The sequence below is a fragment of the Molothrus aeneus genome, chromosome 5 (genome assembly GCF_037042795.1).
Source record: "Molothrus aeneus isolate 106 chromosome 5, BPBGC_Maene_1.0, whole genome shotgun sequence".
NCBI lineage: Eukaryota > Metazoa > Chordata > Aves > Passeriformes > Icteridae > Molothrus > Molothrus aeneus.
The window spans coordinates 10,111,780-10,137,324 of record NC_089650.1 but is presented as its reverse complement, the minus strand read 5'-3'; the positions used below and the strand labels follow the sequence as shown (position 1 = coordinate 10,137,324).

The window sequence follows — 25,545 nt, the reverse complement described above, 5'->3', positions numbered from 1 at the left end:
ATATGGAGATTTACAGTAATGTCTCCCTGCGTGCAGTGCCTTAAGATTTCACAGAGCTTTGCAAATAGAATTTAAACTCCATTGTCTGTAAAGCAATTGTTATCCCTTTCAAAGGGAAGGAAAAACTGAAGAACACCCAAGGACATACAACAAAGAAGCAACAAGCAGAAATGGAAAGTAGGACTTGCCAAATCTACTTCTGCAAACCATAATCCAATTAAAATTAATATCTTCTCTTTTGTCAGATAGGAAGGGTGAACTTAAACTCTGAAATAGCTCTGCAGTTCACTCATTCTCCTGACTCAAAATGTTTCTTCATTACTAACCAGTCATGAGATAAGCAGCACATGTTGAACATAACCCCTGAAGCATCTCATCCTCTATGACTTAAATAATCCTAAGAATTGGCAGGATAAAAAAAAAGTGTGCACGTGTGTGTTCTTTCAACTGAGGAGGCATTAAAAACCCCACACATTTTCCTTTAGAATTTATTGTTTCAAGATTTTAGCAGCACATTTTCCTACAGTAACACTTGCTGATCGGGTTATCATAAACAACACTGCACCTAAGCTGACTTCATCACCACAGCTGGGATGTATAACAAAAGAACAATACAAATGCTGTAACAATATGGTTTTGCAGTTATATGCCTCCATCCTTAAAGATTTAAAGCAACTAAAAGTGTCCTAACATCCCCAGGTACCAAAACAGTTATTTTAATGTAGCTTAAACTAATTTTGCCCTTCTGTATTTGTGTGCAAGTGTGCATATCTGCCTGCATAAAATGTTTAATTCATTGGTCTCTGGTGCATTGTGTACCCACTGCTTTAATAGAAAGAATAATACATAAATCCTCATTTTTTTCCTCCATGTCACTCTTGTAGATCAAGCTAATGAACAAAAACCCTGCTGGCAGCCAGAGTGTGTATGCATAACTATTGCTAATGTTTCCTCAGCCTGTTTTCCTTGCTTAAACCCCAGTTGTTGATAATGGGTTTATTGAAAGACTAAATTACTTTACACTCATAAACCTGGAACAATATCTATTATTTTAGCAAACAATTATATAGATATCATATATCATATATAGATATATGATTATATACAAACTGGGCAAAGATATTATGGGTGTCTGAACAGAGGCAATTAATGGTAAACTTAGGACCAGTTCAAATACCATCTGACCTCACTGTTCCCACAGAAAAGATAATTCTTTGTTTTGAGTATTTCCCACCAAAAAAAAAATTGCAAGGAAGAAAGACTGGCAACTGCCAAACACCACATCAGTCTTACCAGTGCTCCAACAGGAAGTAAGAGAATTAGGGAACAACACTGAAACTAAAGTGAATCCTGACAGAGGAACCATTATAACCACCCAAATGTCGAAGTGAGTATGAGAAGGTAATCCTGCAAACACAGCATACATATGAATACAGAGAAGAGCCTTCCACACCTTGAACCTTAGCCAACAGTTGTCTTGTTAAGAACAATGAACCTTTAGAAATAAAAGGGGGAGTTAGTGCTCTCCCTTTCAAAGTAGCATTCCTTTGACTTTTATCATTAGAGTAGAAAAATTCTACTTCTGCTAAAATACCTTGTCATAATGGCTTACCTTTTGACCTTTAGAGTGACTGTAAAAATCATCAGGCCAAACATCCTTCCCAAACATAACATCATCATTGAGATAAATAAACTTCTGAGAAAGGCCACTGATACGATGAATATGACTTTCAATAGCTGGTGAACTGAAGGTAGGCAAGTGACTCACATTCTGAAATATTTCCTAAAACAAGAAAATCCCAAACATCCAAAAACTGTTTCAGTCAGGCACACAAATACTTTAAACTTAACTACTAAAAAAATTATCAAGAATGAGGATAGATACAAAAGAAAAAAGATACTAAAGCAAAGAAAAAAATACTTGGATATCTCTTTTTTCCCCACACAAAACTATTTTCAGTTCTTCTGCTTAACTAAGAAATTGCACCTGATTGCTCACAAAGTCACAAACTTTAACACACTCCTCTTTCAGTGAGTACTGGACCAGGCTCAGAGTACACATTTATAATTCTCATTCATTTCAGGCTGCACAAAATTTCTAGCAATATGAACCTGTTGCAGTATTCAAAAAGTCAGGATTGCTTCATCTTTTTCAAGTAACTTCACCAGCAGACAGCAGAACAAGTTGAATAATAATCTCTTTAGCACTTTGGTTGTGCAGAATTCCTATGGCATGTCCAGATACCAAAATTACTCCTCAATTTGTAATATGCTCCTAGAGAATTTAGTTTCACTTATTCAGGAAGCTTGAAGGACTCATCTTCTCTTTTTAAATAACATTCTGAGAATGCATAGCTACTTTTTTTGTAGTCATCTTCCTTGTTCCAGTAATTGTAATCCATCCTGTCTCAACACAAGCTTATTAGGTTATTACTGGTTCTGAGAGACTGTTTATAGATTCAGATTACATTTTCTTCTCCCCAGGTTTTTATAAATAGACTCTGTAAGGAAATTAGACATGGGTATATGTTAGCTGAAGCCTCAATATTTGGAAGAGTGTACTAAATACAGGGTTGATATATATTCAGCTATCTGTTCAGCCCAAATATAAGGACATACATGATAAAACCCCGGGTGAGCGAGGGAAGAGGCTGTCACTTCATCCAAATAAACGCAGCCTTTTGCTGCAAGAGGATAACTGCATTTCAAATCAATCTTTCTGGCCCTTTCACAGTGGTAGTGTTGTTGAATTTTACCTGATGTGTGACTATAGTTATCCGAGGATTATCCAGGTTAAGCCAGGAGGGGATCTGCCCGTTGGTGACGATGAAGATGTGCCGTACCCAAGGCGCGTGTCTCTCTATCGATCGCAGGGAGTAGCGCAGCTCCTCGTTGTCCTCGAAGCGGCTGGCAGAAACATCTTCATCCTGCTTGGACTACAAAAAGAAAAAAAAAAAAATCTCTCCTAAGATTTTAAATAGGACACTAAAGTTCTGATCCAGCTAGGTAAGGACAGTGTGCTTTGGCATATGGGTGCATAAGCACTTCAGGACTTAGAAATTCAAAACTAAAAAGTACGTTGATAATAACTATTATTCTTATAAAGAATCATATTCTTCCAAATTATCAAGGTGAACAATACAGTGTTCTGACATCATTGGCTGAGCACCTGGTATCATTAGGATGTCTGCTGACCATGCTGAAAGAAGTTCTTGAAGAATGAAGCAGAAAAAATACCCCTCCTGCATTTCAAACCAGTAACATCACCTTTCAGAAATCCAGTTTCAAGTACATTGCATCATGAGCTGTATATAAATGTCACCTAATATAGATATACTGGAAGTGTCATGATGTAGCTGCTCTTCAATTATCCCCTGCTCTATTATTTTAAAGAATTTAAGCAGGAGAAAATTAACAGAACTTAGCCTAATATTTATTATCAAATAGCTAAATGTTTCCATATATTTTTATTAAATAGAAAACTGTTCAGTTAGAAACTTATCAGTTAAGTAACAAAATTAGGTTTAGGACACTGGAACATGTTTCTTCTCACTTTTATGAGAGCTTAATGACCTCTCCTAAAACCAACAAGTAAGGCTGTCTAAAAGGAACTTTTCTAAAGCCCAAATGAAACAGAAAACTCAAGAAAATACTTGAATGTATAATAATTACCATTTTCACTGCAGATTCTACACACTGTACAGAAGTTTTCTAATATGTACAGTAACACAGCTTTCACATTCACAAAAGAATAATGACTGAAAACATTTTAGCACCACCAGCAGCCATTGGCTAGGTACCTACTCACAAAATTAACCCCAATTTCAACATGGGGAAATATAAAGTTTGAGCTCAGGGTTGGTATTAACCAGGAAGAATTCCCCAAAAGCCCAGGTCACAGGATACAAAGACAGACTGCAAGCCTTTCAGGAGTGGGCACACTTACCATGCCACTTGGCATTTACTGTTAAAAATTAAATTCCAGCAGAAGGAAAAACCTGAAGATTAAAGAATATCTTATCTTGATAACAGACACCTTGTTATTTAATTTCCTGTTCTTAAACCAAACATCCTTCATTGTATCAAAAGCATTTAAAGTAAACCTCCTTTCCTTACAGATATCTGTATTTCAGGACTTCAACATTTATGAAAGAGAAGCCATTAGCACTTGCCCAGCATAAATGATGCTGCAAAGCAAAAAATATTTAAGAAATATATTGGGAATGAGACAATCATGTTTGTTAAAAAAACCCTCTATCTCTCCACACAAGAAGCCTGCTTATCTGCCAGTCAGGACCAGTTAAGCCTTTCAGGACTTTACTACACACAGCTTTATCAGAATATGTGCAGAGGGCAACATTTTTCACTTAGTAGAGAACATGAAAATTTAAACTAAATATTTTAAAATTTAAACTAAGTAATTTAAACACTGTTTGATCCTTCTTTCCCATTGATTTGAGAACTGGATAGTGTTCTTGTGATGTCTTCTTACAAGGTAATAAATATTTGATTCTTAATACTACCAAGCTTCTGGAAAAAATCCCATGTTCCTTGTCATTGACTAGTTAGCCTGTATTTACAGTTGTGAAATGTTGTAGTGTTTACCTGCTGTAAGAGAATTTACCCACCTGACTGACAGAGCTGAGGTCCCACAGCAAATAAGCAGGATTAAGCGTCAATTCTTTCCCATCTATAGTCATGTTCTTCTTTGCTTGCTTGCTCAGTTCTTGGAAACCCTTGGGGTTATTCAGTTGCAAGAGAGCCACACTGGCTTCTGAATAGAGCTGCAACTATACAAGCAGAGAGAACAACTCCAGCAGCACTCTTTTTGTTGTATTATTTTTACTAGAGTTACTTAGAAGAACGACTGGTAAGCACTGTTTTTAAAGAGCTACAATTTCTAAAAACACAAAAAGAAGTAGTAAAATGGGAACTAAAAAACCACTTAAAGATACAAAACTATGCTTAATTTTCACTTTGCAAAGTAAATGTCTCTTTACACAATGATCCAGCAACAGTAAACCTTTTCATGTTTTAAATATTTTGGGAGCAATTGAATAGTAAGTCCCCATCCATTCTCTGTCACTCCAATAACAAAAGTCATGTTTTATTAACACTTTGTCCTTTTTTTCCCCCATCTTAAACAAGGAATGATCTTTCCAGAAAATTAGGGCACTGATGTATTGTCACCGTCAGAAGTGTGAAACATTCAGAATGGTTTACAGTTAGTTCAACCTACAGCTCTGAAATCTGAGACACAAAGGGCTCCAGAGCTAATCCGTGTGGGTCTCCAAGCCCTTAGTGCTGGTTGCCAATATGCTGCTAAGGTCATTTCTTAGTTGTGGACTGTTTGATCTGTTGGCTGTTTTTATCTCCTGCCATCAGTAAGTCTGTATATCAGATCTCATAATGCACAGGATCAGGGCTTGCACTACACACCCTAACAGTGAGTATAGGTTACAGATCTCAGGGCATCAAAGCAGCTCCCCAGGAACATGGCATAACCCAATAAATGCTGTGTTTACCATATGAAGTAAGATGAGCAGACCCAGTCAAGCTAAAAGCATGACTGCACTTTGATTCTCCAAGTGCATGCATTCAACAGGCTAATAAAGAATAAACAGTTAATCATTAATATTTATTTGATGCTATGCTTCAGGCAACATAAGACAATGACGTCTACCAAATTTTCAGTGTAAGTGCAATTCATGAGCTATCAAATTTGAATAATCATGTTCAAAAAAAGCAAAAATATCACAGTTCCCATCGTAACAACTCTAAGTGGTTTTATTTTTTCATTAAATCTGATCCTTTCTGCTCATTTTAAAACAACACTTGTCCCAGAGTTAGCAGCCCTTCCCTTAGCAAGACCAGCTGTTCCACTTGTGACATTTTAAAGCTGTTGATGCTTTGACTCATATGCTATTTGAGATCTTTCAATCTGACTTATGAGGCCTGTCATTAGAAAAATCTGATAAATCTCAGACCTTCCAGGGAATCATCTGAACTTATGGGTGGAAAGGATGGCTTCAGTAGCTGAATGGCTGAGGTATAGTTACGGACTGCAGGCACCAACCTCCAAAAATATCAGCATTGAAATGCTGCAGATTGTAAAGCTGCCAGCACTGGGCATGTGCTTTATTTAGCAAACAACAGTGTCACACAGTCCCTTAGAATCTCTCTCATAAATCATACATACAACAAACCAAAAATATTACCATGTTAGAGCTTTCAAAGCATGTGAGAACATTTAGTTTCTCTTTAACTTGCTCCCAAACTCGGCAAAATGAGTACTTGTACTACAAACTCCTACTTAGATTTGTTACAAACACTTACCCCCCCCACTAACATAGCATATATGCTGTAGTTTTTAATTTTTAATATTCCAAGCACATACAGGAAGCAGTGGAAAAACATGTTCCATTTCTCAGCATCAGAGTTTAGCTAACCCCTGCACTGAATAGATCATTTTTATTACATCAAAGTGGGTTTTTTTCCAGTAATACCTTTTGAAGAAACCAGTCTTTTCCTAAGCAGGCTATCAATGAAGTTAGACTACAGTGAAGTTATCTGGTGAAATAACTAACTAGATTCTAACAAATTTCAAGTTCTGCTCCAAGCATTTTGTTGCTGGTACATGCAAAATGAAATTGTCTCCTGACAGATTTTTTAACATCTCCCAAGTATCAACCTCCTCTCTGTAGGGATGGATGCAATCACCCATTCCCTTAAAATATTACCTTCCAGAGAACATCTTCATCCTGCCATAACAGGTCAGCAGATGCAAAGGTATTGTCAAAACAGAACAGAAGAACAAGAAGGTAGACACAGAGAGTCAGTGTGACCAGGTGAGCCTCTGCTAAGGCAGGTGGGCTGAGAACACACCTTGCAGGCACACATCCAGACCACCACTGGGACACATTTTTACCACACACTTGAAAACAAGACAGGAAAACTGCATTATCTCCACCAGGGAGCTTGAAATGCATGTTCTCTAGCAGGGAGCCAGCATCCTTCACTCCTAGCTTACTAGACTAGGAGCCAGATGAGCTCAGACACCCCATGCAGAAGTAAACACCTTCATTTTCACTTTCTCAAGGTAAGAGGCCTAACCAGTCCTTAAATTATTACACCTTATCTTCTTAATGAAAGCTGACTAATAAGGAGATAAGAAGCTCCCCTTTTCCCACTCCAGTGTGGATATTGGGAAAACTCATGTGCCTACATAGCAAGGGAAAGGAAGCATATGCTGAAGAGTTACAAAAAGCTTTACAAATACAAACCACTGTTGTCTTTACAAATGCCTCATGTCTTTTAAAGAAGACATAGTAGGAGGGTCATTTCTGAGTCAAAACTAATGCAATCCCTTAGGGTTTTTTCTACAAAGCTTACTTGCTACATCTGTGTGATCCTAACACCATCTCCTGGAGCCACCTGTTTGCTCCAGACACACTGATGAGCAGCAGCAAGCATCCCAAACCCCACATCCTCCAGTGAGGACAGAAAACACCCAGCATCACTGTGCCTGCAGTTCCCAGGTGGATTTACTTCCATTACTAAGACAAGGTCATTAAGACATTCCTAAGTTTCTAACATAACTTGTCTATATTATGTATGTGTGTGTGCATGTGGATTAAAGGAGATGATATTTTGCAAAGAGGGAGATCTAAATGCTCTTAGTTGTCCTTGAAGCAATCAGGCTATTAAATCTTGAAGAAAAAAATCAAATTTCTCCAAAAATTTTGTACACTACTCTGTTAGTTCACAATTTCAGTGAAAGACTGCTAGCATGACAGCCTCAAAAAACCCTAAAGCAAACAAATCGAGTTCTTAAACAAATGCAGTTTTTAAGTTAAAAGCATCTCTTTAGGCTGAATAATAAATCTCCTTCAGAAATGTAGTTAAGGCTGGGAGCAGGGGGGAAGTGAAAATGAAATATTTGGTTGTTCTTCACTTATAGGTCCAAGGTAAGGTCTTAAAAGAAACAGCTCAGCAGCCATCAGCTGCACAACCAGAGTAACACCTCCATCTAGTGGCTTTCTAACACTCAGGAACACATGGACAATAAAAAGCTGTCAAATACCACTTTCAATTTCATCTCTCATAACACACAACCTACAACAACAAATGTGACCAGCAGACACACTGCTATTCAACTTTCATCTTGAAATAAACTTCCCTATCATTACATTACAGTGCAGCTCATAAGTACAAAAAAATCTTAACAGACAGAATTCACCTTGAAAATAGATCCATTATATCATGAATCTTCACACTTAATCACCTCTAGTTGAGCTCAGCTGCTTTGCTCAGATATTTAGATTTTTAGAAGAACTGTCTGGTCTAGATGAACAAGTTTTGGTCTTCCTTGGATTTAGAAGTTATTTCAACCAAACTAAAGCAATTCAACCAAAACAGCATTATCAACATACAAGACAAATGCACCAATAACTACACTCCTTCCTTTCTCACCCTTCTTCTCTTCTAGCAGCAGCATTGTTTAAAGCCTTTATTATCATTTCTTTACTTGTGGTGTTGAAGTAAGACACAGCCACTTAAAGCACACAGAAACCTATTAAGCATCAGGAGGCATCTATGAGACAAAAGTCTAGTTCAAGTTCAGGTGTAACTTTCTTCTCCACCAAGCATCTCACATAATTTCAGAGATTCCAGAAATGATAACAAGAGAGGAAGCACTGCAAATGTCAGTAGAGACTGTCAATAATCACCCTTTTTTTCTACTTAACTGTAGCGTTAACCAAGCATCTCCCTTTGGGAAGAAGAAAACCACACTTGGCTGTGTTTGCCATGACTGCTTACCTACCATATCCACTGAAAGAAGAACTGACTCTGAGCTCAGAACCTACCAAAGGCTTCTATGGAAATAGCCACATCCACACTTGATGTAAAACCCTTTATGCATGAAAATAAAACATTTCTTACCTTCACATACATAAGTTTCTTCATAGCATACATGAATTACTGCTATCAAGAAGAGAGGAGTGGTTGGGAAAGAATTCACTGCTCTGATCACACAGGGTATAATAATCCTGATCTAATTGCTCTAAAGCATCCACTGGGAAAAGAAATGACAGCAAAGATGACTGGAAAAAAACCCACAGAATATTGTGGATACCTGAGAAAACATTGTGTTTATACGGATAAGCACAATTTATATCTGTATATATAAACAGTGTTTATATCTGCCTAACCAAATTGCAGAAGAGGAGCTCTGAAGAACAATCACAGTGGCAACATTTACACACAGATAACACATCAAGGAAAAGGGAACCAGCACAAATAGATGACACATGACCAATGACAAATTAAAAAACACAACTAAGATAGGGTAAGGAAAAATCTTATAAAAAGATAATAGGCACAGGATGTCACTTTCATAAAGACACACAAGAGATGGGAAACACATCTAAGACACCCCAGAGATGCAGCCTTTATGCTCATCTGGACAGCAGTGAACCATATGAATATCCTCTGTTATTTAACTGCTGTGACACTAGAGATCCAAAGTCAAAATAAAATACTTAAGCTTCAATAAGTGCTTAAAAACTCTCTCTATTTATGTTTTAGGGCATGTAGCAAGAGAGGCACAAATGTGTTTTCTTTGCAAGGTTTCTGCCGTTAGCAAAGCCCCAAGTCAGCTAACACAAGTTGAGACAAGAAAGAATTTCAGATTGCATTATGTTGGAGTGTGACCAGCCTAGGAAAGGAATTGCACAAGATAATTTCTGCAACAGAGTACATGAGATGTTAGCCCAGCCTACCAAAAGAAAAAAAAAACAGAAGAAAAGGGAAAAGGACCTCACGTTCATTTGAGCACCAAGAACCAGCCACAAAGTGAATTAGCCCATATTACAGGTGTATATCAGACTAATGAAAACAAATTACTGCCATCCCATTACCCCTGCTAACTCCTCCTCTTCCACAAACTCCTTGGCCTCAATCCTTTTCACCCCACAAATCACATCTCTCTCCAATACAAAAGCCAGTGATTTTAACAAATTTCTTAAAGTTCCACCTATCCATTAAACCTTACTGTAATTTTAACAGGTGCCCAAACAGCAGGGGAGAACAGAAGGCACCAAATGGCAGTCACACAAGTTGTTTTCTGCTGCCTTGCAGCTGGGTCAGCCAAAATGCAACTTGTTTAAGACCCTACAGAGCACATGGCAAACAGAAATGCAACAGTGCTGTTACTGTTAAGAGAGCTTGGAGGGAAGAAAAAAGAAGCTATATAAACAAAATTCTGTCACATTAAACAAGCTAGTGATCTAGAATTCTACAGCTGAGAGAAACTGATAAGGCTGCTTTTTAATCAGCTGCAGGCTAGCAAATGTAATGCCTAAGAACATGCAGTCACAGAATGGACAATTGGTCTTTTGCAGGCAACTCTTTGAGTCACTATTTGCTATTCTTCCCTACTCAGAGAAGAAACACACAAAAACCCCCAGATTACTCTCAGAATTATCCTAACTCTCCAAGGTGGGTGAGATTCTGTACCTGAGCCATTCCAAAAGACCAGTACAACTAAGGGACTCTTTCCTCCAGAGCCTTACCAGTTTTACTTTAGAGGCCAGGCTCTCTGGCAGTTTAGTTCGTAGCTGGTTTGTTTCTTTGAAGGTAGCTGGAAATCCACTAAGAAAGGCCAAGTCTTGCATTAGTACCAGACCTGGAACTTCTTTGTCTGTAGTCTGAAAACAAGAAAACAGGTTATAAAGACCATTTTAAAGGTAGAATAATTCACATAACAATAAGGGTTGCTCTGAAAGCTTTCACATTTTACTACATGTGAGTTATGAAAAGAGAATAGCACAGAAACTGTCTAAAAATGTACAGAATGTTTAACATGAACAAAAGCTAATCAGAAGATTGTCAAAGTACATACCAAGTAACCCCTCCATACTATCTGTTTGCTGTTGTCTTTTAACATTCCAGAATGGGCAGCTTCAACTAGAATACATAAAATTGCAAATTAAAAACTTCTTCCAGTATAAAGTCTTCTTTTCTGTATTATAGTAACCAAGAAATAGTTTTGCAAATTAAATATATTTGAGTATTCATAGTGTGAAAAGTTGTCTTTACAAATAGTAAGTAATTCTTGGTGGTAAAATAAAGAACAGTGGTTGTACTAGTGGTCAGGCACTACATATTAAACAAAATATGAAACTCGTACCTGCTCCAAGACCTAAGATATTAAACACATGAATAATTTTGTTTTACAGTTGCCAATCCTTTGAACAAGGGCAGAACTTACTGCACATTATTCAAACTAGACTTCACAGCAATTAAAAGAGGATTTCTAAAACTAATCTTCCTCAGCCTAAACCCCAGCCTCTTGAGATTATCAGAGCAACACAGATATTCAGATAGCAAACCTGTTTTGCAATAGCTTTCTAAAGCACAGAACTCTAATCATCTGTAATCAGTTGTCTGGGAGGTAAGCAAACAGTACCATTAATGTCATCACTTAGAGAAAAAGTTTGAGGGCAAGAGAGACACTGAATGACTTGCTAAAGTCAAACAGAAAATCAGCATCGAAGCCAGTACCAGAGAAAAAAACCAACCCCAAAACTAATTTGCAGCAGCTTAAAAAACTAGCTGTAGAAAACTGGATGGAATCTGACAAAGAGCTTCTTACCGTCCTTAGGGCTATCAAAAACGATTACAGTCACATTGGTGGAGGGATTTTTTGGTTTTGCTACAAAGAACATATTGTTAGCAGCTTGTAAAGCAGGATGAAGGGATGGCAGGTCTTTCAGTGTGACGTTGGCAGGCAGTGCAGGATCCAGGACAAGCATGGGCACTTTGATGCAGTGTGTCAGCAAACACTCCAGCTGCTTCTCACTACAGCAAAATACCAAAGGCATATTTAACACCACTAGAAAGCTGAAAATAAAAATCAATCTTGGATGCAATAGGAATAGTTTTTGTAAAATCTGATTATTTGTAACATTTGCTGTGGCAAGGGGAAATTATTGATGAGCATGCTTATTTTCCTGCAGAAGGCAAACATCTGACTGGTAGTGTTTAGTTCATTCCCATAACTGTTTTTCCTAAAGTTTCCAAGATTTCCAAGTCTGCCCATGGAAGAGACCTTATAGAAAAATCTCTAAATAACAAAAGGACCAAGCTAGATGACTGGGACAGACCAGGTCCTACTGCTTCCTGGCAGCAGAGCCACAAGAGGCATGGACTCTCTACAGACAATTATTTGCAGTGCCATGTATACAAATGACAGCTGAAAGCACCACTGAGTTTTTAATGCATATGTAACTGGAGTTTTATGATTCAAAAGCCTGAACATTTTTTCATACTCAGAACAGATGCTAACCCTAAACAGTGACAGGGTTATGTGTTCCAAACTCCAGAAACTGTTATCAGAAGCTCATTCATATGTCACAATAACTTTTTTTTTACTTTTTTTCAGCAAATAGATTATCATGCTGTCAGCTCTTGAAGTGACATAGGAAAGCCTGCATAGGCTGTAGAGAACCAAACCATCCCCCCCAGCCAGCATCTGCTTTCAGTTAACAATGAGTAGAATATAATTTATTCCAATTTACACCCAAAAATCCCAAAAACTCACCTCTTCTTTGTTGGTTCTGTTGCATTCTTTCCAAGGATTTCCCTATTACAGAGTTAAAACAAGGATATTAAATAACACTGAATTGACAGTGTTTCTGTCAATGAGTCTAATTGCAGAAACTCAATTGTTAATTGAGTCAGGGACATGTTGTCAAAGCACCAATAACCCAGATAAAAAGCTGCCAAGGCCTTGCCATGGCCTTACCAAGGTGAGTACAGACTGACACCACCCTTTACTGCCCACGTGCAGTGTGCAGCTCAAAATTTCATGGCTGTGCTGAGAATTGTGGCAGCAGGACTCTTTCTGCTAACAGGAATTTATGGGGTTATTGTTATGTTATCAACTTACTTAGTAGTATTGTTAGGTCACTTAACAAAAGTGATAAATACTGGTAAGAAACCAGAATAAAGTGACCTGAAACTAGGTTGACTTGATTGTTTTGCCTAACATAAATATTCTGATAAGGTCTATGAAACAGCTCTTTTTATAGCATTGCTCATTGATTTCAAAGGACATGAAAAAAATGGTCTGCATGGGAGAGAACCAGGCGTCCCTGTAGACAGCAAACATGGCATAGACACCAGTCTTATTTGTAAGCTTCAGCTCAACTTTCCAAATCAGTGTTACAGAAAAAAAACCATGTGATTTTCCCTTCCTGAAACAGGAATCATAGCATGAGTGATGACAAAGCTAAGCCAACTAATATTAGCTACATGAGCTGCTAGGAAAATATCAGCAAAAATTTGAAAGCTTTTCAGAGCAGAGACTGTGTATGTTTAAGGTCAATGAATTTAAAGTTCTAATATTTCCAGGGTTTAGGTAAGAAAAAAAAAGATCAAGAATTTCCCTTGAGATCATACTGTTAGTCGAACCTACACTGCAAGACATAGCATGCCAAAAATCAGATCAATCCACTAACTTGTGGACTTCTCATTATTCTGAACCAAATTATTATAACCCTTAAAATACAGACTTATTTTTCCATTCAGCATATTTACTGGCCAAAACAGATTATGTGAGCAGAGTTACTTATCAAAAACTAAATTAATGGTTACAAGACATAATCCAAGGTATCTGCAGCAGCCTGTCTTTGAAGGCTTAGATCAGTAATTTTGCAGAACTCTACAGCAAAATCTGCAACAACAAATGCAGCAATACATGTCTTTGCTTCCACAGATAAAGGCCAACTCATACCTTTATAAAATGCATAAATTATTTCCCATTTCTCAGTTTCAGTATTTGTGAGACTATGAATCTAACTAATCTAAAAACAAGAACTTAAGAAGCATGTTAAGAAACATGCTTCAGATTTTATGAAGCCTACTATAAAAAGAAATACCAGGGGGATGAAGAGAGAAAAAAGTGATGAAGAGAGGTTATATACTGGAGGCATAGTTTTATTAATATTTACAGACTGTTATAGAAATCAATACGAAAGGACATATACAACACACAGTTTTCCACATGACATTTTACAAATTCATGACAGGACAGCCTTAATTATTATGCTTACCTTAAACAATTTTCTAATTAGACAGTACTTGACAGCTAAAAGTAGAACTGAAACAAGGTTTTGGCAATAATCAAATGAACAAGTGAGAAAATGAGCTTTTAATTTTCACGTTGAGTAACATGGGAAAAATAACAACAAAGAAAACTAGTACAGTATTAGATTGCTGCTGTCAGTTAAAGGGAAAAAATATCTAAGATTATTACCTCATTATTTTCTGTTCTTCTTCCATCTGTTCCCTGACCTGTTGCAATTCTTTGATCAGTTCCACATCTGTGCCGTTCACCCAGGTGTACACCACATCAATTGGCATGGGTAAACAAAGCCTACATAATTCAAAGGAAAGCTATATGAGCTGTTTAATATTACATTACAAGTGTTTGTGGCACCCTACAATAGCAGTTTCTGTCTAACAAGGGAAATACTTGGTGTTTGAGCTGCAAACAAGAAAGCAAAAAGACTCTCTTTAGCTATATATATACACCATGTCTTAATTATACACAAGCCTTTGACAAAACAGCACAGACATCAACCAAAGGGACACAAAGTGGTTTTAACTGTTCAGTAACTAAAGGAAATCCTAACTTTATGCTCTGAATTTCACTAACTCAGACTCATGGCCCTGCAAACACATCAAACATTTTTCAAGTCAGTACCAAAACCTGAGCACATTGTTAATTCACCAGCTACTTCAGACAGGACAGCATGAAGCATAACTTAAATCACACTTACTGTTATTTAATTGCACAGAGCCAGTAAGATCTCAGCAGGAGCAGGTCTCCATCCTAGGAATGTCTCTTAGATTATATTAACAGGACATTTCATAAAACAACAATCAAATTCGGGTACACGAATTCAGACTCTAGACAAGGCAGACAAATTAATTCTTGACACAATTGAATATCCTGGAGCTGTTTCTGGAGAGTTACATACTTCCTAGCATGCATAGGCAGAAGGAAGGAGTTTGGGTACCTTTTTTCCTACTTTTTTATGATAATCTCCTCTCCAAGGCCCACAGCTTTATGTCAGCAGGTACTCCAGGCTACTGCCATGGGTGAATCTGAGTCCTGTACAGCAGGATACCCCAGTTCTTATTTTCAAAAGTTCCAGTGTTGAGCTATTTAATACCTTCCTAACTGTAGATGGCCTAGCAAACATTGGAAAACATCATCCTGTGACCACGTGGATCTCAGCATTAGAGAGGTTCAAAGATGTTCTCTCTCCACTGACTGCATCCTTCCAAAAGCATTCAGAGAGAGACAGAGCTTGCAGGCAGGTGTTCTGTCACCTGCCCTTGCACAGCATGCCATGCAGAGAGCTTGCACCCAGCTTTCTTTTCTACTGGCTCAGGCTCAACAACTGAAGCACAAAATTTGTTGAAAGGTCAGCCAGTAACTTGTCACAGCACAATGGGCAGGAACATTTTGTGCTCAATTTACCCATGTTCCTAACCCAGCTGCAACACTCAGAGGGAAATTCTGAGACAATCTAAATATCTCAGCTGTAGTGCTGCCTTCCCTAGCAGCACCACCCAGAAAGTCTCTCACATCTGCAGGGGCTACCCTTCTATCAAAAAAAAAAAGTCAATTTACTGAATCCAATTACCCTTCTATTCACTTATTTCACTTTTTTATCCAGAGATAACTAACTTCCAGTTACTCATGCTAGTTATATTCAAAACAAGGTATGTTTTGAACTAAAACATGCTCCAGAGGAATAGAAATTCAATAGCAGGAGCTCTTCCAGCTTTTCTGCATTTGTTGTGATCAGTTAAATTACTGGTTTGACAGTCCCTGGAATGCTACAGCTCAGAAAGGAGTGTTTTAGGTGGAAGCACCTGACTCAAGTTAGAGGATTTCAAAACTGCCCAACCTTCAGCCTCCTGGGCAAAGTGCAGAGCCCATTCAGGCAGGCTTCATTGAAGAACACAGTATGTCCAAAAGAACTCCTGCTCTTTCTATGGCATGCAGCAATTTTGACTTCTGTGAAGCCTCTCTCCACTTTACCATGTCCTAAAAGTGTGTCTCTACACTGTAGCACATATACCTATGTAATTTTCTCCACTATACTAAATACAGCCAAAAGCTAGGAAATTCCACAGAGGAAAAGCATTTTTGGTCAGATGCAGGCATGTCAATTCAAACCCTGGCATAGTGAGCTCATTCTTCATTCTTCAGTGGCAATAGAGACAGACCAGTAATAAAAAAAAAGTGAATTGTTTGCAGATCCACTAGTCTAATTGCTTAAAATTTATCCAAGTACTCAGTAAATTTCCTTAATGCACCTTTACAGCACACATTGCTTCAGAAAGCAATACTTATCAAACATAATAATAAAAAACAGATATCTCAAGTTAATTTGTTGTTTCTGACTAACACTGTACAAACTTTAGCTAACACTTAAGTCTGTACCATTCTGGAGTTGGCCAAAGCTTTCTGGATGGTTTCATGATTTCCTAAAGTACACTGGGAGGTTATAATTTCAGAATATGTGTAGTAATTACATATCCTCTGAACAGAGAGAGACATGGTTTTCCCAGGAAAATCTTGGGAAGCTGCATAGAATCTGTGGGAAACGTAGAGCAAAGAATTCAAACAATTATTATCTCTTCTCTGTAACCATTGTTTATATAGTTCTCCAGAGTGTGCTATTCATAGTTCACCAATAGTGTGAGAGAAGATTCCTAAAGGCCAATCAAGTCTTAAGCCCACCATTGTTTCTATAAGAACTGTAGATTTCTAATGATAAAGTCTTTTCATGCCATACAGAGTTTCTGTATCACCTTTGGCTGTCCCCAATACCCCTGCAGTGATAATCAGTGACCCAGAGTGTGTTACATCAATCACCCCTTTGTAAAGTCACATAATACGTATGTATTGGAATTTTGCTGTAAAATGGTTTAAAATTAAAAGGAACAAATCCTACACTTCAGTAGTACTGTTCTCAAACTCTATTTTAACATTCAGAGTCTTTTGCAGATTATTGAAGTTCAGAGAAACTCAACAACTGTCTCTCAAATTCTGCAGCTGTGTTTCCTTCATATGGATTCATACATTCAGGCTTCATCAGAAAGAGCAGTCTGGCAAACAGGTTAAGCCTAAGGTGACCTGAGTTAATTTACTATTTACAGCCACTCTTCTAATCAGCTACTTCTCCTCTTTGACATGACTGACCTATGGTTCACTAACAGATGTGACTTGATGGTGCAATTTGATTCCACGTGGGAATTATCTTAACACCTTTCTACAGAAAATCATCACTTTGGAAAATTCCTTGGAGATTCTCAAACAATTTATTGAGGTTTTTACATTTTTCTCTTTACAAAGTGTATCAATTTTTACTTGCAAATCTAAAAACATCCATAGGATCCTGCTTAAAGACAAAACCAGACCCACCAGACAGGACAGGGGAACAGTTCCTGGCAGGAATTTCTCATACCCATGATGTGTTTACGTAAGAGAACCATCATCACAGCTGAGATTGTGGGTAGAAGACAAACGTTTGTCTCAACATCCACTGTTGCTGAAGGAGTACAGCAGATTTTGGATCTCTCCCAAGCTACCATATGGTGATCTCTAACCTTGCTGAGCCTCTTTATAAACAGTGGAAGTCTAAGATGCTCATAGTAAACCTCCCAGCCCTCCTGTTCCAGCTCTGTAATCATGCACTAACAGTAACTGAGCTGTTGTATGGGTATTCCTGCTCCCTGATTTGTACATCTTTTCCTCTCTTCAGCCTCACTCAGCTCAGTTAATGGCTGGCCAACCACTGACAGCTCTCATTTGCTGCACCATACTGAAATCAGGCTGCACATTTTAAAAGTTGGGGATTATTCCTTCACATCTTTCCATATGTATTTTTGAGTTTTAAACAGGACATCCTGGAATAGCAAAGTTACACCTTACAGTAAGTAAATTAAACTTACTATACCATTTTCAAGTAGAGAAATAAAGTGCAGTCCTCATCCAAAACACTCATGCATAGAACTTCATTATTTAGTTTCCTTTTCTCCCTTTTTATTTTCGTATCAAAACTTAGTCTTCAAAAATGGGTTTGAACAAAGTGCCTTGGTAAAAAGCCCTGGAATTTCTAGTGCATTCTCTCAAGCCTGAGTAATATAAGAAGCAAGTTTAGCAGCTGATGTGGCTACCTGAAAGGTGCCACATTTGGGATGCCAAGGGTTTGGAACCAGAAGGAGAAACAACCAAAAGCTATTGCTAAACTCCAAGGCAAAACCAGAAGTCTGCCTTGGTCTGGTAGAGAACAGTGTTCAGTAGGTGTTACTAATGATGTCATTGTTTTTGTGTGATGAGCTTTTTGAGTTTATCATCATAAGGAGCTTGCCCATATACACAAATTTGTCTACAATTCACAGTGAGGTTTTTTCAGAACAGAGAATTTTACTTGCAAAGCTCCTAGAGAACAACACAACTCAAATTCAATTGAAGGCCCTCTAATATTTCCCAAAGGCCAGGCAGCTTTTACTTTCCACAAAGCACTACACCTGCTTAATTTTCTAACCAACAATCCTCCTGTTCTCCAATTCTGAGTATTTTCCCCTAGCACTAAAATAGGAACTGATTAAAATCACTGGACAAGCTAGATTCTATCTGGAAGTCCTCATTTTATGTGTAGCTCTGTATGCTGCATTGACACCAGCCTAAAAAACTCCACCAAACCACCACTGATGCAAGTGCCTGCTGCAAGATAGGGTCCATTACTGCATTTGTGAAGTTTGATAATAAAAATTAATTGAACCCTGACAAGAGACATCTAAAAGTTAACAAATGCCTGAAAGTACTGCCTCCACAAAGACTTCTGGTTGGTATGAATTTTTAAAGGAAGTTGGCAGCTGCACACAAATGTCACAGCAAACTTCCCTGTTACTCCTGACATAAGCTTGTTAAAGGCATATTGGTGAACCGGAATAATTTAAGCACCCCTCATAAAAACCTTAAGCTTTTGCTCAGGCAGCCAACAGTTCCTTACCAGGCACTGGATGTTTTGCTCACAATCCTCAGAAATGAACACTAGCAAAGGATGCTTTCACAACCACAATGAAGGAAGGAAACACTGTAGAAATGGGAAGTAACCATATCTACACCACAGCAGTAAGATTTGTGATTGTTTTGGAAAAAGTAAAAAAAAACACTCCAGTTAATTATCACAAAGGGATTTTAGCAGTGACAGGACCAAACTGCCATGTTTCACTACAGTACTACTAAAACACGTACACATTAAGCTATTCATTCATATGAGCTGCATCACTCTGCTTTTATCTGTCATCCATTGGAAGATGGGGGAGAGGAGTAGGAGAAGAGACTACAAAAGTTCCTAGTATTCACCAACACCAAGCAATGAATTTTACAGACTTATCTCACACCAACTAAAGCGTGGCAAATTGATCTGATCATTTCTACTGTTCCATGATGCAACAAACCTCAAGGCAGATTAAAGCTTCTGCTTTCAGGGTTACCTTTTATCCCAGTCAAGTGTATCAATATTAAGAGTCAGATGATACCTGCTAAGTAGCTTTCTTCCACCTACCAACTCACAGTACACTTACTCCCTGAGCAACAGACCCCAATGGCTATTCAGACATGAAAGATGAAACCACAGGAAGTCATGAAGCAGTTAACACAACTGAAATAAATGACCCATATGACTTGGTTTCCCACTTGCTGTGAGAGATTCTCCCATCCATTCAGCTTTTAAAAGCTTTTTACTAGCTTTGGGACTTCTCTGCTAAATAATGATCCTCATAAGACATCACAGAAAACATTAAGTATTTTAAAAATAACTTCTAGAAACACTGAATATTGAAATGTTAAGCACATAGGAACACTACTTATGTTTTCCTATCTTAACTTGGAAAACATGTCATGGCCTCCCTTCCTTGTTAACATTGTCATCATTTTGATGTTTCATTAGAGACTGGATGAATTAAACACATTCAAAATATAAATTTATTATATGACTAGGTCTCTCAAAAGCCAATCTTCCAAGATGGGAGATTATGCATTAACTAAGCACTCACTAAGTTGAAAATTTGCTGCAGATTTAGAGACCACACAGTAAGGTTCTATTTAACAGTATGTTACTTCAACTAATATATTTTATTTAAATATTTCATTAGAAAGTAAAATGTGCAGCAGTGTCAAGTGCAGGTCAAGCTCACCTATTCTGAAATGATTTGCCAGCAACGTTGTCTCTGTATGAATCAAACATAACATGATACTGGTCTCTACTCCACTCCAAGACAACCTGCAAAGAAAAAAAAAAAAACCAAAACCACTTGAAGTCACCACCTGTTAGACTCTTAATTTTCACCTTTTGAAATGTTTAACCATAACCAATTTCATTCCAATTGATCTATGAACAACTGAGCAGACCACAATCCCAACTAAATTATGACACTGAAGCAGCAATCAGACCCAGAACTGAAGAGCACACTTAATTTAAACAAACTTTGCTTTTCTCTGCAACAAAGGATTTCATGACTTATGTACACTCTTTTTAAACTACTTTTTATTTAGGTCATCTCTGCCTTGTTTCTTAGCATCGAAAAATTCAGGAATGTTTTCCCAAAACTGAGACCTAAATCAAATACACTTGGATACAAGCAGGAAACCCCTAACACACACACACACACACCCCTGCACAATTTTGTTCATCTTTTTCTATTCTCATACAGGATATACTGGAGTATTCACATCTCCAAAATTTGAGCTTTGCAAACAGCCAGGAAAAAAATTTTCAACAATATTCCCCACAATTTTTCAACAATAAAAGTTGAGATAATAAAGAAGTCCAGGTATTTTGAGATAGAAGCAATATAAAACATGTATTTTCTCCTCTGAGATAAACTTGATATGATACCTTTTACAGTGAAAGTCCAACCTTGAAAACTACAGTGGCATTTTGTGCTGCTTTAGAATTGAAGGCACAGTGGCTGAATTTACTGGATAAGTACATATTTCTATGTACTGGAGAGTGAAAAAAACCAAAACAAATAAAAACAACAAGACAAAAAGAAATAAAACCAGGAAAGCATAGTACTTATAGTACCTACTTTACACCACTCTCCCTAGATTTAAATGTTATTATTGCTTATTTCTTGTACTGTGGGAACTATGAAATATACCATTTCTCTAAGGTCACCTTCAAAACCATAAACAAAGCATCCTCCCTCTAAAGAAGTTACGCATCCCTCTACCCTCGTTGCCACTAAAGCCAATTAAAGCCTTCCCTAGAGCAGGGAAGCTCCATCATGTGCCTGGGTGACAAGAGCACACACCCAATTCCTGCCAGAGCTGCAAACGGTCTCTTTGTAACCAAGATCACATCGGCACACACAAAGGACACAGACTGCCCAGGCAGGAATAAAAATCTCCTCCCTGAAATACCGAGGTCAGGAATTGTCTAAAAAGCACACACTATTACACTTTCTTAACGCACAAGTCATTAAGCCCTTCTGCCAAATGCCAGGTTTAATATAGAGCACATTAGAAGTTCATATCCACGTGGAAACATTTGCTCCTACTGATAATGACACACTGACACATTGTGACTGATCTGTGTCTAGAAGAAATACAGAAATGTTTGAGTAAGAATATATTATATGAATAATATGTCTCTCCAGAAGAACAACATTAACCATTCCAGCCTTTTTCTTTGTCTTTTTGTACCTATAGCCAAAAAGAAGTGGACAGATCCCTCAAGAACACATTAAAGAACAAAGTTAAAAACTCTTCCTACCTGATATATTTTTCCCTGCAACTGTTTCCACCTGACACATTATGTATGCATCCTGCAATAATGCCTAGAGGCCGTTTTGCTTCCACTTTGCATACTGGAATTACAAATCCACCAGGGGAACATTAAAAGGGGAGAAACACTGCCTATTAGGAGATACTGTATCAGACATGATAACAGTGTCTCTGGCATGTTCTGTAATAAAGCATTTTACAAAGCAGAGCCACCTACGGAAGGATGGCCAAGAAGGGTTTATAATCAAACTGCCCTAATACTTAAAGCTCGTCTTACAAACAGGGAACAGCATTGACTTAGACCTGGCTGCCCTGTATGTTTTTGCAGAAAAAATTCTCACTCATGTTCAATGCCCTATTATTTCACTGAGATCAATGTTTTCCTTCAAATGAAGCTAATTTGGAGCTTATGGCTGTGAGAACCAATCTCAAATTATTTGCCCTAACCATCCATTTTTACTCCACCAGTAACACTGGTATTAGCATGAACCTAAGAAATCAGACCTAATTTTACCTACTAGAACAACAACAAAAAAAAGCTGGCTTTGGGGGTGTGGGAAAAGCAGAACTGCAAAAGCTGTTCAGACACCAGGGTCTGATAAGTGCTGCCTCACGCTGCTTTTTGTTGCTTGAGTTTCCTGCAGATGGCTAAAAGTGGTTCAGCTGGTAATTTCTAGCAAGGTTTCTTGGTTTCATTTTCCAAACAGCTTTAGAGTTTTTTTATTAGTTGCTGCCTTGCAGATTCTGTACTGGAGAAGCATTTTCCATTCCCACAACAGTTGTTGGAAGAGGTATAATAAGGGTGTTCATTCCCACAAGCCTTGTCTCTCCTAAGTCACTGAACTACCACTGGTTAGAAAATACAAAGGCAAAAAGCAAGATGCACGCAAACATCTCTCCCCAGGCTAACCTACCACCCTTTTGGAAAGGAAAAAAAAAAATTGCAGGTGCTTTGTTTGTGTTTTTTAGCTGTTTTTTTTTTTCTTTAAAAAAACATTACTGGTCACTTTTCTTTTTTCTTCATATATAATTTGGAAAGTCTACTCCTACACGAATCTTCCAGTTCTTTTGCTCACTCTCTAAATTGTAGCTAAGCTTTCCAAGTAGCTTTGAAAGGATGGGAAGCAGCAAAGTAAGATTTAGCAGGAAAATCTGAGCAGTGATTTCGACTGATTCTTACCAAAATCAGCCATAACTTAGACAACTGCTGAAATATTTTTTAAAACCTTCAGAGTTCTACGATATTCTAAAGTTGTGGTTTAAGTCCCCATTCCGAAGAAATGCAAAACTATGTCAGTTTCACAGCAGCACAAAAACTACACCAATTCAAGTTGATACTCATGTAAAAACAGGTGACTACGAGTGGTTTACAATTACTTAATTTGCTGATGCCTTTGAAGTGTTTCAGGAACTCGTGGTGTCCACAAGACAGCAGAGATTAGTACTTTATGCAAAGATGAGTTAGTACACAAAATAAAGTTTTGATTGTGGTACATGCAAGAGTTTCAGATAATACTCTTTATGGCTCTTTTTTTTTTTTTCCTGTATCTGAAAGAGCTGATCAAATTAAAACAGAGAAGGGAACAACAAAAAAAAAAAAAAAAAGAACCAGTTTAGGAATCATGAAATTCCAGTCTGTTTGTATTGAACATTGCCATCCTTTCAGACTGACAAAAATAGTTGATTTCCCTAATTCCTCACTATATTAACAAACACTGCACTCAAGTAGGATTCATTTTCTCCTCTCCACATTCCTTCAGTGATGACTTACCAAATCGACAGGGCAATGTGAAATGAAGATTTAAACATTCAACATACCCATGCAAAATCGTATCTAGAAGAAGTGCAATTACATTGCATCATTTACAAAATAATGTGAGCGAACTAAATAAGAAGAAGCGATCTAAGCAGACTCTGCTGCGCAGCTTGGAGGAAGAATACATTTAACTCCTTAAACCCCGGCGAGGGGAGAGATCCTGTCACTCCCAGTCCACACGCGAAGGTGACATCCAGCACAGGCTTCAAAAGACTCAAACAAAACCACAGCACTAAGAAGTCACCTGATGAGGGAAGTGGAAAAGAATTGCACAAGAGCAGCGAACAGCAGCTGTCCGAGCACGCAGGGCTGTGTCACCTGTCAGACCCCGGCTCAGCCCCGAGGGACACTCGGTGCTCTGAGCGTCCCCGCAGCCCAACAGGTGCGGCCGGGGCGGCGCGGGGAGCGGCAGCGGGGCTCGGGGATGCGGGCACAGCCAGCCCGGCCCCGCGGGGCTCGGGGATGCGGGCACAGCCAGCCCGTCCCCGCGGGGCTCGGGGATGCGGGCACAGCCAGCCCGTCCCCGCGGGGCTCGGGGATGCGGGCACAGCCAGCCCGTCCCCGCGGGGCTCGGGGATGCGGGCACAGCCAGCCCGTCCCCGCGGGGCTCGGGGATGCGGGCACAGCCAGCCCGTCCCCGCGGGGCTCGGGGATGCGGGCACAGCCAGCCCGTCCCCGCGGGGCTCGGGGATGCGGGCACAGCCAGCCCGTCCCCGCGGGGCTCGGGGATGCGGGCACAGCCAGCCCGTCCCCGCGGGGCTCGGGGATGCGGGCACAGCCAGCCCGTCCCCGCGGGGCTCGGGGATGCGGGCACAGCCAGCCCGTCCCCGCGGGCACGGCGGGCCTGCGGCGGCGCGCTCGGCACAGCCCAGCGGGGCTCACGGCGCCGCGATGGGCGGGACCTGTCACCGCAAGGCGCCCGGAGAAGCACCTCGCTGCTGGCGGGACAACGCAGCTAGCCGGCTCCCCCGAGGAACAACGGCCCCGCATCCCCCCGGGGCCGTGCAGCCGCAGGGCTGCGCCTGTCCCGCCGGCACCGCTCGGCTCGGCACGGAGGGAGGCAGGCAGGCAGGGCAAGGGGGGCAGCCACGCCGCGCCGGCGCGGCGCCGTACTGACCTCCCCGAACTGCAGGGCGGAGACGATCATGAGGACGAGGCCCCCGAGGCAGAGGCAGGGCCCATACCTGTGCGACAGGCAGGTATAGGTCTGGCGCTGCAGGAGCTTTAGCAGCATGGCCCGCCGGCGGCCGCCGCCCCGCACGGCCCGGCCCGGCCCGGCCCCGCTCCCCGCGCTGCCTGCGCCGGGCGGAGCCACCGGCCCGGAGCCCGCCCCGCTTCCGGCAGCGCCCGGCGCCGCCTGGCGGTGGCGGAGGGGCCGCGCTGAGGGAGCGGCCCTGCCGGCCCCTCACGGAGAGAGCGGCGCGGCCGGCCCCGCACGGAGGCGGCGAATCGGCCGTTCCGTCCCTGAGGGCCTGTGGATATCGCGCTGGGGCAGCCGAGCTGCGTGCTGAGATTGAATTTAAGCAGTCCCTGCGTGTTATGGCGCAGGAATGAAGTGCGGGGATGGGTTCGTGGAATGGGAATCAGGCTAGAGAGGGTTACTGAGTTCTTCAAGAGCAGCTCTTGAGGAAAAAAGATAACAAGAAACTAGTTAGCGATCGGTAGCTGGCAGCTACTCTGACTGCTGACACTGCCATGAAGTTCAGCCACCTGCACGGTGCTGTTGCCATCGCCCCTGACAAACACTGATCGGACACAGGCACCGCTGGTGGCCAGATGTGAAAAATGCCTATTATGTGATTGGTTTTTCGCAAATATTAAAATGAATGTTATGTGTGTTATGTTA

At 39.9% G+C, this 25,545-nt stretch overlaps 1 protein-coding gene across 2 annotated transcripts in view; it reads right to left on the bottom strand.

The window, feature by feature from the left end:
• The window catches only part of GNPTAB (N-acetylglucosamine-1-phosphate transferase subunits alpha and beta), a 39,640-nt gene extending 14,700 nt beyond the window's left edge, over positions 1–24,940 (bottom strand). For both annotated transcript variants that reach the window (XM_066550490.1, XM_066550489.1), the window contains exons 1-10: positions 24,817–24,940; positions 20,293–20,378; positions 14,321–14,440; positions 12,605–12,646; positions 11,657–11,862; positions 10,904–10,968; positions 10,575–10,709; positions 4,629–4,790; positions 2,757–2,936; positions 1,613–1,783 (exon numbers count right to left, since the gene is read on the bottom strand). In XM_066550490.1, the coding sequence (XP_066406587.1) occupies positions 1,613–1,783; positions 2,757–2,936; positions 4,629–4,790; positions 10,575–10,709; positions 10,904–10,968; positions 11,657–11,862; positions 12,605–12,646; positions 14,321–14,440; positions 20,293–20,378; positions 24,817–24,933 (1,284 nt within the window). In that variant the 5' untranslated portion in view covers positions 24,934–24,940. The remainder of the gene's footprint in view (positions 1–1,612; positions 1,784–2,756; positions 2,937–4,628; positions 4,791–10,574; positions 10,710–10,903; positions 10,969–11,656; positions 11,863–12,604; positions 12,647–14,320; positions 14,441–20,292; positions 20,379–24,816) is intronic.
• Positions 24,941–25,545: the final 605 nt, after the last annotated feature.